The sequence below is a fragment of the Bos taurus genome, chromosome 29, assembly GCF_002263795.3.
Source record: "Bos taurus isolate L1 Dominette 01449 registration number 42190680 breed Hereford chromosome 29, ARS-UCD2.0, whole genome shotgun sequence".
NCBI classification, from domain to species: Eukaryota; Metazoa; Chordata; class Mammalia; order Artiodactyla; family Bovidae; genus Bos; species Bos taurus.
This window is the reverse complement of record NC_037356.1, coordinates 13,489,911-13,509,714: the sequence shown is the minus strand read 5'-3', so window position 1 is coordinate 13,509,714 and position 19,804 is coordinate 13,489,911. Positions and strand designations below refer to the sequence as shown.

Here is a 19,804-nt window from a genome sequence, read left to right as displayed (position 1 = left end):
GTCAGTGTGCCAAACCCTGCAGCTACCACTACAATCTTAGCATTCATGAGAGTAATCAGAGCCACTTTGTTAAACCCGGCCCCCAAGCCTCTATTATTTCAGGATTTTGTCACTGTCATTCTTATCAAGAATCCCAATTTTACCAAGTACTACTATTAGCCCTTGCCTACAACAGAAGGAAATGGCAACCCACTCCAGTATTCTTGCCTAGAGAATCCTGTGGACGGAGGAGCCTGGTGGGCTGCTGTCCATGGGGTCACACAGAGGCGGACAGGAATGAAGCGACTTAGCGTGCATGCATGCATTGGAGAAGGAAATGGCTACGCACTCCAGTGTTCTTGCCTGGAGAATCCCAGGGACAGCAGAGCCTGGTGGGCTGCCATCCAGAGGGTCACACAGAGTTGGACATGACTGAAGCAACTTAGCAGCAGCAGCAGCTGCACAACAGACATGGGGCTTCCCAGGTGGCATTAGAGGTAAAGAACCCACCTGCCAATGAAGGAGACATAAGAGTTGTGAGTTCAATCCCTGGGTTGGGAATATCCCCTGGAGTAGGAGATGGCAACCCATTCCAGTTTCTTGCCTGGAGAATCCCATGGACAGAGCAGCCAGGCAGGCTACAGTCCGCAGCATCACAAAGAGTCGGACATGACTGAAGTAACTTAGCACACACGCACAAAAGACAGAGCGCCACCTCCGACTTCGGAGTGTCACGGGCGCCCTCTCACCTGCGCTGCTCCGGTAAGCAGAACGCATCTGTGTGCTCAGCTGTGTACGACTTTGCAATCCAATGGACTGTAGTCCACCAGGATCCTCTGTTCAAGGTATTTTCCAGGCAAGAATACTGGAGAAGGTTGCCATTTCCTACTGCAGGAGATATTTCCCACCCAGGGATGGAACCTGTGTCTCCTACATTGGAAGGCGCATTCTTTACCACTGCACCACTTGGGATGCTTTAAGATGCATCTGTGCGTGTGTGTGTGTGCGTGTGTGTGTGTGTGTGTGTGTGTGCTGAGTCACTCAGTTCAGTTGAGTCTGTCAGTCATGTCCAACTCTTTGCAACCCCATGGACTGCAGCCCACCAGGCTCTTCTGTCCATGGAATTTTCCAGGCAAGAATACTGGAGTTGCCATTTCCTTCTCCAAGGGATCTTCCTGGCCCAGGGACTGAACCTGCATCTCCTGTATCTCCTATACTGCAGGCAGATTCTTTACCACTGAGCCACTGGGGAAGCCCAAGGATGCAGCTAGGCTTTCTCAAAGAACACAGAACATTCAAGTGTTACATCTGCTCTGACATAAAACTCACTTCTCTTCACCTTCTGATCTCTTTTCATAGAACAGAATAGGATCATTGAGGCACTTGTGTTTCACTTCTAGGGGCCATCACTTTCTCCAAACTTCTAAGAGCCATCCTAGCAATGGGTAAGTATCATCTTCCTACGTATTGCCTAGCATTTTAAGCAATGTAGCTTGGAAAAGTATTCCCATGAGCAATTTTTCTGTAACTCTCCCTCATTCCAATTTATTATTCCATCTCCAGACCCAGCTGTCTCAGAATACAAGCCTCAATATACCCCTGGATCCTGCTAATAGAAATTAACTAGGCTCAGCAAAATCTTGTCCCTTTCCTCCCTCATGGCTCCAGCACTTTCCTGTATTTGGTGGTGACTTGACTGTCGTCTTGTCATCAGAGGAGAACACATGCAGACTTGCAAGATGAAGGTGTCGGCATTGTTTGCAAGCTGGGAAGGACTAGCGTCTAACAGCGAGTAACTTCCATGGCGCAGAGTTCAGGGTGATGTGGCGTTTCTAGATTCTCAAGTACATCCACTGTATAACCGCACCCTAAGTCTCAGCACCCCACATCTTTTATCCAGGGCTGTGACCCTGACTAAACTTGCTGGGACTAAAATTTCAACCCTTTCGGAGTTCTGTCACTCTCATAATTAATTCCCTCACCTGCCCCTTAGCTTTTTTTGGACTTCAATAGATAAAAGTCACTCATATGTTATTTAAGAGGCCCTCTGGCTTTCGCCCTCTGTCTTCAGTTGGAGATTAATCACCCACACTCTTTCATTTAGTTTCTCCAATGCATCAACATCACTCAGCCGGAGCCGTATAAATTCCATTCCCTGAATCTTCTTTCAGCTTTCTAGGGCAATTATATACCTTCTGCCAGAAGGAACTTGGGGGTAAATGCTTGCTACTGAGTTTTCACTCTAACTGAAGATTATGCCAGAAGCTTCTCACCGACACGCTTAAAGATAAGGAGTTTTTATATCCTTCACTTTCTGTTTTCCTTTTGAGTTCTCCCATCTCCCCTTGTTCAATGCCCATATCCCATTCTTTAGATTCTTTGCACTTACCTAATTGTTAGTAGCATTTGAGAATGAAGTAAGAGTTTGGCAGAGAGAGTTTGGGGGGTTCATCTCTATCCTCACTAAAAACTTTCTGCCTCTAAGCAAATCTCTAACCATTTCCCATCCTAAGACTTTCCCCTAGAGACTTTTACTCTATAACCCAAAATAATTATTTGATCATACCTGAGGCTATGATTTCTTTATTGGGAAGACTTTCATGATTAGGGACTCAACATAATCATTCAGATAGAGAAGAATGAAATATTAATAGTAGAATTCACAATCAAAAGCATATGTGTTTCCACTCCCCAACTGAGCAGAAAGTCATTCACCTAGCAGCAATTATTAGCAAAACCAACATACAACTTGGGGGCATAGCCTCTGTCCTAGGGGTGTGCTTTCTTATGCTAAGCAAAGTTATATCCAGGATAACTTCCCAGTAGACTTTCTAACTTTCTAGTTTTTTACCTCACAAATGAAGGAAGGAGAAGCAAAGATCTTTTTTAATAAGATATTTTCAATATCCACTTATTGAATTCTGCTCAAGGTACATTTTGAACTTTTTGCTCATATACAGTCATCTCATTTGACTTTTGGAAGAACAAAAGCAGATGGTCTTATTTCCATTTTGCAAGTGAAAAAAAAAGCTGAATTCGACACAGTTTGATTTTGACTTCTCATTTACTATCTGTCCTTTCTTTAGACTATCTACTCCAAAATGGCAAGGTTTGGGTGTGTCTCATGAACATGATTCCTGATACACAGAGACATTCAATGAATTCTTCTGGAATAGCTAAATGAGCAAATACATCTAGATCATCCCTGGAAAGGAAGAATTGAGCAAACAAATTATTGGTAAGAATATTTTTTTAAAGTGCATTGGTTCATTATAACTGTAAAGCTTTATGCAAATTATTACCTTGAACCATCCTTTGAAAATATTAATTCTTATCATGCATGTGTATATACATCTATATGTATGTATATAATATGGCTAATATATACATGTATGCATAAAGTATATTACATAAACTTCTGTAAAAAGTCCAACATGTTAACATAGGCCATTTCCTTGACTTTAAATCTAAAATGAGACTTAATGCACAGCATCAAAAAGTGTCTTTATTTTTTTTTCTGTCTACAGATTTATTAGACATAATTTATTACAGTAGAAGATATGGACAAAGTATAGTTAATATTTTTTATTTGCCCCGATCTAGCAGTTTTCATTTCTCCTCAAATTCCCAAAATGTTCTTTGTCAAATCCTGTATCTTGATTGGTTACTCAGACAGCCAAGTACCTGAATCTATTTTTTAAGAATCTCAATCACATTTATGGAAAATTTACTGAGTGTACGTTTCTCATTGCTCTTCAGATAAATGTGATGGCTTTACTGGTAAGGCTGACCCTGGCCTCTTATCTGATGCTACCCTATTTCTCTACCTCACTTGCCTCAAATTAAGAGGATCCACAATCATAAGAAAGAACCCAGCACCCTGCATGAGCAAGTGGCATCCACTCAGTATTCTGGTGTCTTCCTCACTCATAGCTCACTGCCCTTTTCCACTTTTCCCAACCACTCCACAAATATGAAGTCTGACTTACAGAATGTTATGATCCTTCTACTTTATAGTATTCATGAAGTTTCTTAACTTCATAAATTTCAATGAAAATTAATGTATAAATGCCCATACTGTTATATGGCTTTAAATAAAACAATCCAGTTGGTGGATCTAGATATCTGTAGAACAGAATATAAACCACTGGCCAACAAATGTTCTTAAAAAAAAAAAATGCTTTTTGTATGGGATTCTGGAGAGTCTCACACTTCTACCCAATCAGGAAGACAGTGACACATGAAAAGAGCGCTGGATTGGGAGTCAGAGAAACGAGGTCTGGCCTCAGTTTTGTTTTTTGGCTGTGCTAGGTCTTAGTTGTGGCATGGAGGATCTTAAATTGCAGCATGTGGGATCTAGTTCCCCGACCAGGAATTGAACCCTGGGCTCCCTGCATTGGGAGCACAGAGTCCCAGCCATGGACCACTAGGGAAGTCCCTGTCCTCAGTTTTAACCTCAATCTCCTCATCCGTCACAAGCTGACCGACAGGCACCAACTGTGACTTTCCACATTATTTTTACTTCATGTCCTTTCTATCTGCTTTTTATTTGTTTTTCTTCAGTGCATTACCTAAAGACACAATTTAAACCATAAAGACACCTGATGCCTTTCTGATTTTACTCCTGGACAGAGGAAGGACAGGAGTGCAGCGACGTGAAAGGTAAGTTAAGAGGCTAGAAGGCCAGCTCTGCTCCATCCTGGCACTGACAGCTATGGAGGAAGTGGGATAAGTGACCGGATCAGGGGCCTCTACTAGATCTGAGAGGGGGCTGTGCATCAGACCTACTGGAGTTCTGCAAAAGTAGCCAGGCACACGGACTCAGTCATGTCCAACTCTGTGCGACCCCATGGACTGTAGCCCACCAGGCTCCTCTGTCCATGGGATTCTCCAGGCAAGAATACTGGAGTGGGTTACCATGCCCTTCTCCAGGGATTGTCCCTACCCAGGGGTCAAACCCAGGTCTCCCGAATTGCAATCACTATATATTAGTGTCCACTTGTTAGTTTAGATCTTTTCAATTTTTCTCTTTCAATTTTTATTCACTTAGCAAACACTGAGCTCCTAATATGCACATAAGAGATGCTCAATAAATGTGAGATGAAGGAAAAATACACAGAAATTTAGAAGTCACTCCTGCATTCTAGAAAACATAAACCTTCAAGCTCTCCCCTTCACCATCCTTGGCCCCACCTCTGTTCATGTCACAGTCACTAAATGTTCATGTGAATAAGTCCTCAAGCACAGTATGACATGGCTGTGCCTAGTGCAGATGTCCATCTCACTTACAGCTTGTCTTCAAAGCAGATACTTGTCTTCAGCCTGAAACCATGTCACTGGGTCTTCAGTTTCATCTGCGGATACGCCACAGTGATGATGCCTGCTACAGAGGACACGAGGCCTCCGAGGCCTATGATGCCAGGATTGGATTTATAGATCCCCAACTGGTCCAAGGGGTTCAGGATGTCACAGAAGTTCTTCACTGTGTCCAGAAACAAGGGAGGATGCCTCTTCAGAGAGTGGAATAAGAGAAGAAGAAGGGACTGGAGCCACTCTGTCTCGTCGTCAGCCACACTGTACCCGAGGGTATCCTGGGATGGTGACTTCTCCCTCTTTGCCCTGTCGTGTGCAACCTGTTTCATCTGCAGGGAGACTTCGTACAGATCTCTGACCAGGCTCAGCAGAAGAGAATAGTAGTAATAGCGGGCAGCCCACCTTCGCCATTTCTCTTTGTTAACACCAGAGGCGAGCCCTGTACTCCTCACGAAGAGGACGGTGTCACGGATGAAATAAATCACACGGTTCAAGCTGGCTACTGTTAGGCATATGCGGGGCACCAGGTCAGTGGCACGAACGCTCTGCTGTGTCGCCTGGAGAGCATGCACCACATTGCCTAGTCTGAACCATTTACGGCCAGTGCTCACACTGGATTCCAGTTTCTTGAGCTTCATTACAACCTTCTCATTGTCAGCTTTAGGCTCTAACAAATATCTAAGCAACGTGCATGTGTACTGAGTGGCTCTGAAGAGTCGGTCCCGGCCCTGGGTCTGGTTGGTGAAGCGGATGAAGGCGTCCATGGCACCCAGCCCAAGGACGTGCGTCACACCAGGCTCTGTCACTAGTCCTCAGGGGCGGCCAACTATTCCCCGCGGGAGCGTCAGTCTCTCCACACCCGAGGGACCAAGTCTCCCCGCCCCCACGGGGGCGTGTACCCCTTCCAAAGAGGACTTAGTGGACCAAAAGTGTCTTTAATTAAAGCACCGAGAGAGAGAGAGAGAGAATGAGCCTCACTTTGTTTTGTTGAAAGTTGTATTTTATAGAAGCTCTCATTTCTGAATTAAAATAAAAACACAAGCTAACACTTCAAAGCTCTTGTATAAACAACGGACTTCAAAAAGCCAAATGTGTGTGAGCTCTGCTCTAAACCTGCTCCTTAATTACGTCCCACTTTGTCTTCAAAACCATGCTTGTGTCACTTGAGTTCCGTTTCTTTCACCCTTTTGGGAGTATTATTCTCGAGTTTATTTTCAGGCTTTCTATGAATGATGACATTTTTTGATCAATGAAAAGGTTGGTGTTGTTTCTGAAAGTAATGGTATGTAGTAAAGCTGTTCTAGTTCAACAATTAAAAACATTTTATTATGTAATAAAATGGATTCCTTTTCTCTAGCTCTAGCTACACAACATTAATTCAGACACTAATTTGCACATGAATATTATTGCTAGTGCTGTAGGAGCATTTATCAGTAAAATGTATATATACACATATACGTATTAGATTATATATAGATGTAAAATATACATATCCAGTCTCAGCAAGTTTTTATTTCAATATACAGAGAATTTTTTTTTCCTTTTGTAGGTGTAAGCCTGCAAATATAAGTCCAAAATCAGAAAAATAACTTAAGGTAATTTCACAAGGTGAAAGTATTTTGGAAAAAAAAATGTAAGCCAAAGTTGAATAAGACAACTTGGACATCTAATCTACAGGACTTTGTGCTCAAAAGTTTGTTAGTTGCGATACAAACACAAAGTATTATTTATAAGTTTTCACACCAATTCAAAGCACTGAACTAGAAGCTAAAACACGTGAGGTTAATCCTGGCTCTGACAAAATGTAATCGTTGCTCAACCTGGGGAAAGTCATCTCTCTTTAGAAAATTTCCTCCCCTGTTCAATGACAGGTTTGGGCTCAAAAGCTTCTTTTGGCAATGACATTCTCTGAATCTCAGAGAATCTGAGAGTTAGCTGGGTTACTCTTTTTTTTTTTTTTTAATTTTTTTATCTCAGCTTTATTTATTTTTTTTACTTTACAATATTGTATTGGTTCTGCCATACATTAACATGAATCCGCCACGGGTGTACACATGTTCCCCATCCTGAACCCCCTCCCACCTCCCTCCCCATGCCATCCCTCTGGTCATCCCAGTGCACCAGCCCCGAGTACCCTGTATCATGCATCAAACATGGACTGACGATTCGTTTCACATGTGATAATTTACATGTTTCAATGCCATTCTCACATATCATCCCGCCCTATCCCTTTCCCACAGAGTCCAAAAGACTGTTCTAAACATCTGTGTCTCCTTTGCTGTCTCACATACAGGGTTATCATTACAATCTTTAGACCAGAAACTATAAAACTCCTAGAGGAAAACATAGGCAAAACATTCTCTGACATAAACCACAGCAGGATCCTCTATGACCCACCTCCCAGAATATTGGTAATAAAAGCAAAAATAGATAAATGGGACCTAATTAAAATTAAAAGCTTCTGCACAACAAAGGAAACTATAAGCAAGGTGAAAAGACAGCCTTCAGAATGGGAGAAAATAATAGAAAATGAAGCAATGGACAAAGAATTAATCTCAAAAATATACAAGCAACTCCTGCAGCTCAATTCCAGAAAAACACATGACCCAATAAAAAAATGGGCCAAAGAACTAAATAGACATTTGTCCAAAGAAGACATACAGATGGCTAACAAAACATATTAAAAGATGCTCAACATCAGTCATTATCAGAGAAATGCAAATCAAAACCACAATGAGGTACCATTTCATGCCAGTCAGAATGGCTGCAATCCAAAAGTCTACAAGCAATAAATGCTGGAGAGGGTGTGGAGAAAAGGGAACCCTCTTACACTGTTGGTGGGAATGCAAACTAGTACAGCCACTATGGAGAACAGTGTGGAGATTCCTTAAAAAACTGGAAATAGAACTGCCTTATGACCCAGCAATCCCACTGCTGGGCATACACACTGAGGAAACCAGAAGGGAAAGAGACACGTGTACCCCAATGTTCATCGCAGCACTGTTTATAATAGCCAGGACATGGAAGCAACCTAGATGTCCATCAGCAGATGAATGGATAAGAAAGCTGGAGTACATACACACAATGGAGTATTACTCAGCCATTAAAAAGAACACATTTGAATCAGTTCTAATGAGGTGGATGAAACTGGAGCCTATTATACAGAGTGAAGTAAGTCAGAAAGAAAAACACCAATACAGTATGAAAGTTAAGTCACTCAGTCGCGTCTGACTCTTTGCAACCCCGTGGACTGTAGCCCGCCAGGCTCCTCCGTCCATGGGATTCTCCAGAATACTGGAGTGGGTTGCCATTTCCTTCTCCAGGGGATCTTCCCAACCCAGGGATCGAACCCAGGTCTCCTGCATTGCAGGCAGATGCTTTAACCTCTGAGCTACCAGGGAAGCCCATATATGGGTTATTCTTTATTAGAAGAATATATATGGGTTATTCTTTATTAGAGGTCTTACTGGTCATGTGCATCAATGATCAGGGTTGTAAGCTAATCCTTCTGCTTTATGGTTATCAGACTGAATTGCTCTGCTCTCTTATGTGAAATCCATAAGTTGAAATTTAAATGCCGTCTCGTGACACACCATGTGTTAGTGACCTGCCAGATGCCTAATTCTGCAGCTTCCTTTCATGCCCTCCATCTCTGTGGCCCGGCGCTACTGCTGTTCCATGCTCCACTTCACTAAATCTATCAAGTTAGTTCCTGCTGCAGTTCCTTTGCACTTATTAACTCTCCTTGAATGTCTTTCTCTCCATTTACTGTCTCCTTCGTATCTATTCTTCAGTTAAGACTTTAGCTATTCAAGTAAATATTTATTTCACCACGTATAGAATTATGAGTAATATGCACTTCAGTTTAGTTGCTCAGTCGTGTCCGACTCTTTGCAACCCCATGAATCGCAGCACGCCAGGCCTCCCTGTCCATCACCATCTCCCGGAGTTCACTTAGACTCACGTCCATAGAGTCGGTGATGCCATCCAGCCATCTCATCCTCTGTCGTCCCCTTCTCCTCCTGCCCCCAATCCCTCCCAGAATCAGAGTCTTTTCCAATGAGTCAACTCTTCGCATGAGGTGGCCAACGTACTGGAGTTCCAGCTTTAGCATCAGTCCTTGTTGTTGTTGAGTCACTAGGTTGTATCCGACTCTTTTGGGACCCGGTAGACTGTGGCCCGCCAGGCTCCTCTGTCCATGGGATTTCCCAGGCCAGAATACTAGAGTGAGTTGTCATTTCCTTCTCCAGGGGATCCTGCCAACCTAGGAATCAAACCTATGTCTCCAGTATCGGCAGGCGGATTCTTTAGCTCTGAGCCCCCAGAGAAGCCTCAATATGCAGTACAGGGAAACTAACCACAAAACCACCTGAAGAGTTGTTGAAAATGTAGACACATAAACCCATCTTGACTTCCCAAAATAAACTCAGACTAGGACCTGAGAATGTATTTTACCAGTGTCCCTAAGAGTCAGACACGACTGAGCGACTTCACTTTCACTTTTCACTCTCGTGCATTGGAGAAGAAAATGGCAAACCCACTCCAGTGTTCTTGCCTGGAGAATCCCAGGGACCTGGGAGCCTGGTGGGCTGCCATGTATGGGGTCACACAGAGTCGGACACGACTTGGGTGACTTAGCAGCAGCAGCCGTTAGTCTTAAACAACTATTCAATTAAGGACCATTTAAGAAATATTGGCTATAACCACCCAGTCTGTGATATTTTGAGTTACGGCAGCATGAGCAGACTAGTACACTAAAAAATTGGTAAGCAAAGTCTTGAAGTAATATGTTATCATGCTAAATCCCTTACCTGTAATAACGGGGTATCAAAAAATAGTTTCTATTTATATCTGCTACTGTTATGATGGTAACTACCATAAAAAATAAAGTAGAAAATATTAAAAGAAATTGGGGACAGTATATGGTAAAATTTTTACTTTCATTTTTCATCCTTATATAAAAAGTGAAAGTGAAAGTCACTCAGTGGTGTCTGACTCTCAGTCCATGGAATTCTTCAGTCTAGAATACTGGAGTGAGTAGCCTTTCCCTTCTCCATGGGGTCTTCCAAACCCAGGAATTGAACGTGGGTTTCTCCGTACTGGAGGCAAATTCTTTACCAGCTGAGCCACCAGGGAAGCCCAAGAATACTGGAGTAGATAGCCTACCCCTTCTCCCATGGATTTCCCTGATCCAGGAATCGAACCAGTGTCTCCTGCATTGCAGGCAGATTCTTTACCAACTGAGCTATCAGGGAAGCCCCATCTTTATATAGTTTTTCTAAAACCATGTATTTTACTTTTATCAATCACTTTGAAAGTTTAGAGTAATTTTTAAAGAAAAATGAGGTCAGACTTTCTTTCCTAAATTTCACTCATTTGCATTTACTTTTATGATATTAGGCAATTTTCAATCAACTTTTTAAACTTGTATTTATTTATTTTCTGAGTAACTTAAGTTACTCAGAGTTATATTTACATTTTTTTCTGATACACATTAAAATATATAATTATTAAAAATGTTCATCCATGTACCACTTCAAATCATCTCATGTTCCAGGAGTGGTACAGAGGTCATAATTTGCAAAACATGGCTAGATACAAGACTGAATTATCTATTATGGTGGCATAAAACCATTTTAAACACATATCAGAAATTTTTTTTAAAAAGAAACATAGGTTATAAGAAACTTAAAAAAAATTTTCTGATATATGTTTAATATGGTTTCATGCCACCATGATAGATAATTCAGTCTTGTATCTAGCCATTTTGTCAGAGTCTTTTCAAATGAGTCAACTCTTCGCATGAGGTGGCCAACGTACTGGAGTTTCAGCTTTAGCATCATTCCTTCCAAAGAAATCCCAGGGCTGATCTCCTTCAGAATGGACTGGTTGGATCTCCTATCTAGGTTGGTCATAACTTTCTTCCAAGGAGTAAGCGTCTTTTAATTGCATGGCTTGCAGTCACCATCTGCAGTGATTTTGGAGCCCAGAAAAATAAAGTCTGACACTGTTTCCACTGTTTCCCCATCTATTTCCCATGAAGTGATGGGACCGGATGCCATGATCTTCGTTTTCTGAATGTTGAGCTTTAAGCCAACTTTTTCACTCTCCACGTTCACTTTCATCAAGAGGCTTTTGAGTTCCTCTTCACTATCTGCCATAAGGGTGGTGTCATCTGCATATCTGAGGTTATTGATATTTCTCCCGGCAGTCTTGATTCCAGCTTGTGCTTCTTCCAGTCCAGCGTTTCTCATGATGTATTCTGCATATAAGTTAAATAAGCAGGGTGACAATATACAGCCTTGACGTACTCCTTTTGTTGCAGACATAGAAAAGAAACAAGGCCAACTCAGTCTCTGCTCTTACTAGGATCTCTTATATCTGATGAAAAAGACATCACAAATTACTTATATAATTATTTGCTTAATTACAATGGTAATTAATATCATGAATGACTCCCCAATAGTCTCTGAGAGTGACTATCAGTGAATCTGAATTAAATCCTAGGTTAGGGATACTTTCCTAATGTATTTGAAAAAAAAAAAATCACATTGATGAGCAGGAGTGAAATAGTCTATAGGGATATAAATATACAGACATTTTTAAGGCACAGTAAAGAAAAATAAGTTGACAATGGAATTAGAGATGCCAAAGACCTTGACATTTTGCACAATCTCTCCAGCTCCGGGATAGCTGATGTCTATGCAGTATATTGTTTTACCGTCCTTTTCAATTATTGGTACCTTGAATCTAATTTTCTCTCATGTAAGCAACATATAATTAGTTTTTTTTAATTCAGTCTGACAATCTCTGTCCTCTTATTCGGTTCATTAAGTCATTCACCTTAAATACTTTCTCAATATGTTTGGATTTGCATCTGCCGTTGTGGTTCTTATTTTCTTCATGTCTCATGGTGGTGGTGGTGGTTTAGGCACTAAATCGTGTCCAACTCTTCGGACCCATGGACTGTAGCCCACCAGCCCCCTCTGTCCATGGGATTCTCCGGGCAAGAATACTGGAGTGGGTTGCTATTTCCTATTCCAGGGGATCATCCCAGCCCAGGAATCGAACCTGGGTCTCTTCAATGCAGGCAGATTCTTTCCCAACTGAGCTACAAGGTCTCATGACTATTTTGAAACTCTGTTCTTCCTTTACCGCCTTCTTTTGCATTCAGTTCAGTTCAGTTGCTCAGTCGTGTCTGACTCCTTGCGACCCCATGAATTGCAGCACGCTAGGCCTCCCTGTCCATCACCAACTCCCGGAGTTCACTCAAACTCAAGTCCGTCCAGTTGGCGATGCCATCCAGCCATCTCATCCTCTGTCATCCCCCTCTCCTCCTGCCCCTAATCCCTCCCAGCATCAGAGTCTTTTCCAGTGAGTCAACTCTTCACATGAGGTGGCCAAAGTACTGGAGTTTCAGCTTCAGCATTATTCCTTCCAAGGGACATCCAGGGCTAATCTCCTTTAGAATGGACTGGTTGGATCTCCTTGCAGTCCAAGGGACTCTCAGGAGTCTTCTCCAACACCACAGTTCAAAAGCATCAATTCTTCGGCACTCAGCTTTCTTCACAGTCCAACTCTCACATCCATAGATGACCACTGGAAAAACCATAGCCTTGACTAGATGGAACTTTGCTGACAAATAATGTCTCTGCTTTTGAATATGCTATCTAGGTTGGTCATAACTTTCCTTCCAAGGAGTAAGCGTCTTTTAATTTCATGGCTGCAATCACCATCTGCAGTGATTTTGGAGCCCTAAAAGATAAAGTCTGACACTGTTTCCACCGTTTCCCCATCTATTTCCCATGAAGTGATGGGACCAGATGCCATCATCTTCATTTTCTGAATGTTGAGCTTTAAGCCAACTTTTTCACTCTCCACTTTCACTTTCATCAAGAGGCTCTTTAGTTCCTCTTCACTTTCTGCCATAAGGGTGGTGTCATCTGCATATCTGAGGTTATTGATATTTCTCCCGGCAATCTTGATTCCAGCTTGTGCTTCTTCCAGCCCAGCATTTCTCATGATGTACTCTGCATGTAAGCTAAATAAGCAGGGTGACAATATACAGCCTTGACATACTCATTTTCCTATTAGGAACCAGTCTGTTGTTCCATGTTCAGTTCTAACTGTTGCTTCCTGACCTGCTTATAGGTTTCTCAAGAGGCAGGTCAGGTGGTCTGGTATTCCCATGTCTTTCAAAGTTTTCCACAGTTTATTGTGATCCACACAGTCAAAGACTTTGGCATAGTCAATAAAGCAGAAATAGATGTTCTTCTGGAACTCTCTTTGCTTTTTCCATGATCCAGCAGATGTTGGCAATTTGATCTCTGGTTCCCCTGCCTTTTCTAAAACCAGTTGGAACATCTGGAAGTTCATGGTTCGTGTATTGCTGAAGCCTGGCTTGGAGAATTTTGAGCCTTACTTTACTAGCTTGTGAGATGAGTGCAATTGTGCAGTAGTTTGAGCATTCTTTGGCTTTGCCTTTCTTTGGGGTTGGAATGAAAACTGACCTTTTCCAGTCCTGTGGCCACTGCTGAGTTTTCCAAATTTGCTGGCATATTGAGTGCAGCACTTTCAGAGCATCATATTCCAGGATTCAGATCAGATCAGATCAGTCGCTCAGTCGTGTCCAACTCTTTGCGAACCCAAGAATTGCAGCACGCCAGGCCTCCCTGTCCATCAGCAACTCCCGGAGTTCACTCAGACTCACGTCCATCGAGTCAGTGATGCCATCCAGCCATCTCATCTTCTGTCGTCCCCTTCTTCTCCTGCCCCCAATCCCTCCCAGCATCAGAGTCTTTTCCAATGAATCAACTCTTCACATGAGGTGGCCAAAGTACTGGAGTTTCAGCTTTAGCATCATTCCTTCCAAAGAAATCCCAGGGCTGATCTCCTTCAGAATGATCTCCTTGCAGTCCAAAGGACTCTCAAGAGTCTTCTCCAACACCACAGTTCAAAAGCATCAATTCTTCAGCGCTCAGCCTTCTTCACAGTCCAACTGTCACATCCATATATGACCACAGGAAAAACCATAGCCTTGACTAGATGAACCTTAAGTGAATATTATTTTGTACACTACTTTAAGCCCTTTAACAAATTTTAGCTCAGTTTTAGGTTATTTTCTTAACAATTGCTCTAGACCTTATAATATACACCACATCAGCATCTACTTCTAATTCACACTAACTCCGGTAAGATGTAGAAACATTACTTATGCAGAGGTCCATTGTCTTCCCTTTTCCTGTGTCATCATTATAATAATACATATGAATCTTACATATGTTAAAAACACCCAAAATATGTTGTTTAAGCATTGTTTTATATAATCAAGCATTTTAAAGAGGCTAAGGGAACAAAGGAGGATTCAACAATATTGAAACAAAGATTAACTTTCTTATGTATCATCTGCAGTTCTCTTTATTTACCCCGGTAGATTTGAGTTACCATCTGTTGCTGTTTTCTTGTTCCAACATAGCTTCATCCCATTCAATCCTCTCTATGCTGTTATTATCAAGTGTATTAATATTCCTATATGTCTAAAGTCCAAACAACATAATTGTGTAAATATTGTTTTATGTGATTTATTTCCTAAAAACTGTACATTGGGAATATATTTATGCATATTTTATTGAAAAAGGAAACTAGATAGGTAATTATGCTTTTTGTGTTATTATCTTTACCAAATCTCTGGATTTTCAAGCAGATTTGAATAGTTGACCGGTGTCACTTCAGATATTTTCCCTTTGTTTTTATCCTTAGCATCGCTTCCTAGGAGTCACCTGGTTCAGAATATACCATTTATGCCTATACAACAAGGTTGTGCTTAAGCCATCTGAGCCAGTAAAATTTCAGCCTTATTAAATCTCTAGGGGATTTGAAGATGGCTTTCACAGTTCAGGGAGTTTACCTTTTGCTTGCATTCAGCCAAAGTCTAACAGTTTAGAAGTTGCCTGAACTAATAGTTCAGGAGTCTGGCTGTTCCAGAGAGTGTTCAGCTTAGGGCTTTATGGCCTTCTGGACCATCAGCAATAAGTTCAGTTGTTTTTTAAATGTGTGTGTGTTTTTTTTTTTAAACTTTACAATATTGTATTAGTTTTGCCAAATATCGAAATGAATCTGCCACAGGTATACCTGTGTCCCCCATCCTAAACCCTCCTCCCTCCTCCCTCCCCATACCCTCCATCTAGGTCGTCCCAGTGCACCAGCCCCAAGCATCCAGTATCATGTATCGATACTGGCTGGACTGGTGACTCATTTCATATATGATATTATACATGTTTCAATGCCATTCTCCCAAATCATCCCACTCTCTCCCTCTCCCACAGAGTCCAAAAGACTGTTCTATACATCTGTGTCTCTTTTGCTGTCTCGCATACAGGGTTATTGTTACCATCTTTCTAAATTCCATATATATGCGTTAGTATACTGTATTTATGTTTTTCCTTCTGGCTTACTTCACTCTGTATAATAGGCTCCAGTTTCATCCACCTCATTAGAACTGATTCAAATGCATTCTTTTTAATGGCTGAGTAATACTCCATTGTGTATATGTACCACTGCTTTCTTATCCATTCATCTGTTGATGGGCATCTAGGTTGCTTCCATGTCCGGGCTATTATAAACAGTGCTGTGATGAACATTGGGGTACATGTGTCTCTTTCCCTTCTGGTTTCCTCAGTGTGTATGCCCAGCAGTGGGATTGCTGGATCATAAGGCAGTTCTATTTCCAGTTTTTTAAGGAATCTCCACACTGTTCTCCATAGTGGCTGGACTAGTTTGCATTCCCACCAACAGTGTAAGAGGGTTCCCTTTTCTCCACACCCTCTCCAGCATTTATTGCTTGTAGACTTTTGGATCGCAGCCATTCTGACTGGCATGAAATGGTACCTCATAGTGATTTTGATTTGCATTTCTCTGATAATGAGTGATGTTGAGCATCTTTTCATGTGTTTGTTAGCCATCTGTGTGTCTTCTTTGGAGAAATGTCTATTTGGTTCTTTGGCCCATTTTTTGATTGGGTCATTTATTTTTCTGGAGTTGAGCTGTAGGAGTTGCTTGTATATTTTTGAGATTAGTTGTTTGTCAGTTGCTTCATTTGCTATTATTTTCCCCCATTCTGAAGGCTGCCTTTTCACCTTGCTAATAGTTTCCTTTGTTGTGCAGAAGCTTTTAAGTTTAATTAGGTCCCATTTGTTTATTTTTGCTTTTATTTCCAATATTCTGGGAGGTGGGTCATAGAGGATTCTGCTGTGATGTATGTCAGAGAGTGTTTTGCCTATGTTCTCCTCTAGGAGTTTTATAGTTTCTGGTCTTACGTTGAGATCCTTAATCCATTTTGAGTTTATTTTTGTGTATGGTGTTAGAAAGTGTTCTAGTTTCATTCTTTTACAAGTGGTTGACCAGTTTTCCCAGCACCAGTTGTTAAAGAGATTGTCTTTAATCCATTGTATATTCTTGCCTCCTTTGTCAAAGGTAAGGTGTCCATATGTGTGTGGATTTATCTCTGGGCTTTCTATTTTGTTCCATTGATCAATATTTCTGTCTTTGTGCCAGTACCATACTGTCTTGATAACTGTGGCTTTGTAATAGAGCCTGAAGTCAGGTAGGTTGATTCCTCCAGTTCCATTCTTCTTTCTCAAGATAGCTTTGGCTATTCGAGGTTTTTTGTATTTCCATACAAATTGTGAAATTATTTGGTCTAGCTCTGTGAAGAATGCTGTTGTAGCTTGATAGGGATTGCATTGAATCTATAAATTGTTTTGGGTAGTATACTCATTTTCACTATATTGATTCTTCCAGTCCATGAACATGGTATATTTCTCCATCTATTAGTGTCCTCTTTGATTTCTTTCCCCAGTGTTTTATAGTTTTCTATATATAGGTCTTTAGTTTCTTTAGGTAGATATAGTCCTAAGTATTTTATTCTTTCCGTTGCAATGGTAAATGGAATTGTTTCCTTAATTTCTCTTTCTATTTTCTCATTATTAGTGTATAGGAATGCAAGGGATTTCTGTGTGTTGATTTTATATCCTGCAACTTTACTATAATCATCACGCTGCTGAATAACCAACAAATCACAGAAGAAATCAAAAAAGAAGTCAAAATTTGCATAGAAACTAATGAAAATGAAAACACAACAACCCAAAACCTGTGGGACACTTTAAAAGCAGTCGTAAGGGGAAAGTTCATAGCAATACAGGCATACCTCAAGAAACAAGAAAAAAGGCAAATAAATAACCTAACCCTACACCTAAAGCAACTAGAAAAGGAAGAAATGAAGAACCCCAGAGTTAGTAGAAGGAAAGAAATCTTAAAAATTAGGGCAGAAATAAATGCAAAAGAAACAAAAGAGACCATAGCAAAAATCAACAAAGCCAAAAGCTGGTTCTTTGAAAGGATAAATAAAATTGACAAACCATTAGCCAAACTCATCAAGAAACAAAGGGAGAAAAATCAAATCAATAAAATTAGAAACGAAAATGGAGAGATCACAACCGACAACACAGAAATACAAAGGATCTTAAGAGACTACTATCAACAATTATATGCCAATAAAATGGACAACGTGGAAGAAATGGACAAATTCTTAGAAAAGTACAACTTTCCAAAACTGGACCAGGAAGAAATAGAAAATCTTAACAGACCCATCACCAGCATGGAAATTGAAACTGTAATCAAAAATCTTCCAGCAAACAAAAGCCCAGGTCCAGATGGCTTCACAGCTGAATTCTACCAAAAATTTAGAGAAGAGCTAACACCTATCCTGCTCAAACTCTTCCAGAAAATTGCAGAGGAAGGTAAACTTCCAAACTCATTCTATGAGGCCACCATCACCCTAATACCAAAACCTGACAAAGATACCAGAAAAAAAGAAAACTACAGGCCAATATCACTGATGAACATAGATGCAAAAATCCTTAACAAAATTATAGCAATCAGAATCCAACAACACATTAAAAAGATCATACACCATGACCAAGTGGGCTTTATCCCAGGGATGCAAGGATTCTTCAATATCCACAAATCAATCAATGTAATACACCACATTAACAAATTGAAAAATAAAAGCCATATGATTATCTCAATAGATGCAGAGAAAGCCTTTGACAAAATTCAACATCCATTTATGATAAGAACTCTCCAGAAAGCAGGAATAGAAGGAACATACCTCAACATAATAAGAGCTATATAGGACAAACACACAGCAAACATTATCCTCAATGGTGAAAAATTGAAAGTATTTCCTCTAAAGTCAGGAACAAGACAAGGGTGCCCACTTTCACCATTACTATTCAACATAGACTTGGAAGTTTTGGCCACAGCAATCAGAGCAGAAAAAGAAATAAAAGAAATCCAAATTGGAAAAGAAGAAGTAAAACTCTCACTGTTTGCAGATGACATGATTCTCTACATAGAAAACCCTAAAGACTCCACCAGAAAATTACTAAATGTATGTTTTTATTTTTAATATTTATTTTTTTCTCTACACTGGGTCTTTATGTGTCATATGGGATCTAGCTCCCTGACAAGGGACTGAACCCAGGCCTCCTGTATTGGGAATGTGGAGTCTTAGCCACTGAACCATCAAGGAAGACCTCAGTTTTTATTTTTGAACCTGGCTTCCTTAAAGTCATCTTTGAGCCAGTGTTTAGTTGTTCAGTCATGTCCAACTCTCTGTGATCTCATGGACCGTAGCCTGCCAGATTCGCCTGCCCATGAGATTTTCCAGGCAAGACTATGGAGTGGGTTGCCATTTCCTTCTTCCAGGGGATCTTCCCAACCCAGGGATAGAACCTGTCTCTGGCATTGGCAAGTGGAGTCTTTATCACTGAGCCACCTGGGAAGTCCTTCCTTGAGTCAAAGTAACTTACTATACATCCTACATTTGATCAAAGGTTGTGCTTAGATCCCTTAAGATAGTAAGACTCCTGCCCTCTGCTCATGAATTTGTTGTGAATGCTTTCCACTCTTTCTGCTCTGATTATCCCAACCTTCCAGATCACCAGGCATGAATGTGACCCCAGGAGAGCCTTTCTCAGACACCTCTTTCCCTGGCTTAGGCATGAACTTCTCCATGCCCTGTTCCAAGCAAAGTCCAGGCTTTCAGGCAGAACCATGCACTCAGTAGTCCTTAAGTCCTGCGTCTTACCTTGGTTAGAACCTCAGCACAGGTATTAAGGCTGGGGACAGGGACAGCAACCTGCTTGTGCTGGAGTGACACCTCTACTCTATGAGTGGACACTGAAGTAAATAGGAGCCTCTGGTCTTCTCAGTTTGCCCCTCCTGGCATGAAACTTCAACCTTTAAAGCAACCTGGTAAACTCATGACTTTTAGCTGAGAACGCTAAGTTGCTTGCTTAATACTCACAATCACTTAGAGGTAAAATTCAAGTCTCCTGACTCCTACTTTGTGACTGTTCTACTACAGCTGTGTTTATTGTTCTGTTTCACAAAGAAAAGTCACAAGGAATCTGGTAATATAATGATACCTGCAATTACTTTAGCCTTCATT

The 19,804-nt window shown here is 41.1% G+C and overlaps 1 protein-coding gene across 1 annotated transcript; it reads right to left on the bottom strand.

The window, feature by feature from the left end:
- Nucleotides 1-4,985: 4,985 nt before the first annotated feature.
- LOC101903586 (peroxisomal membrane protein 11A-like) lies at nucleotides 4,986-6,177 on the bottom strand. Its single transcript, XM_059883231.1, has one exon. The coding sequence runs from the start codon at nucleotides 6,054-6,056 to the stop codon at nucleotides 5,313-5,315; it is 744 nt and encodes a 247-aa protein (XP_059739214.1). The 5' UTR covers nucleotides 6,057-6,177; the 3' UTR covers nucleotides 4,986-5,312.
- Nucleotides 6,178-19,804: the final 13,627 nt, after the last annotated feature.

Excerpts from the sequence above, each read along its gene's own strand:
- LOC101903586 (XM_059883231.1), bottom strand. The coding sequence starts at position 6,056 with ATGGACGCCTTCATCCGCTTCACCAACCAGACCCAGGGCCGGGACCGA.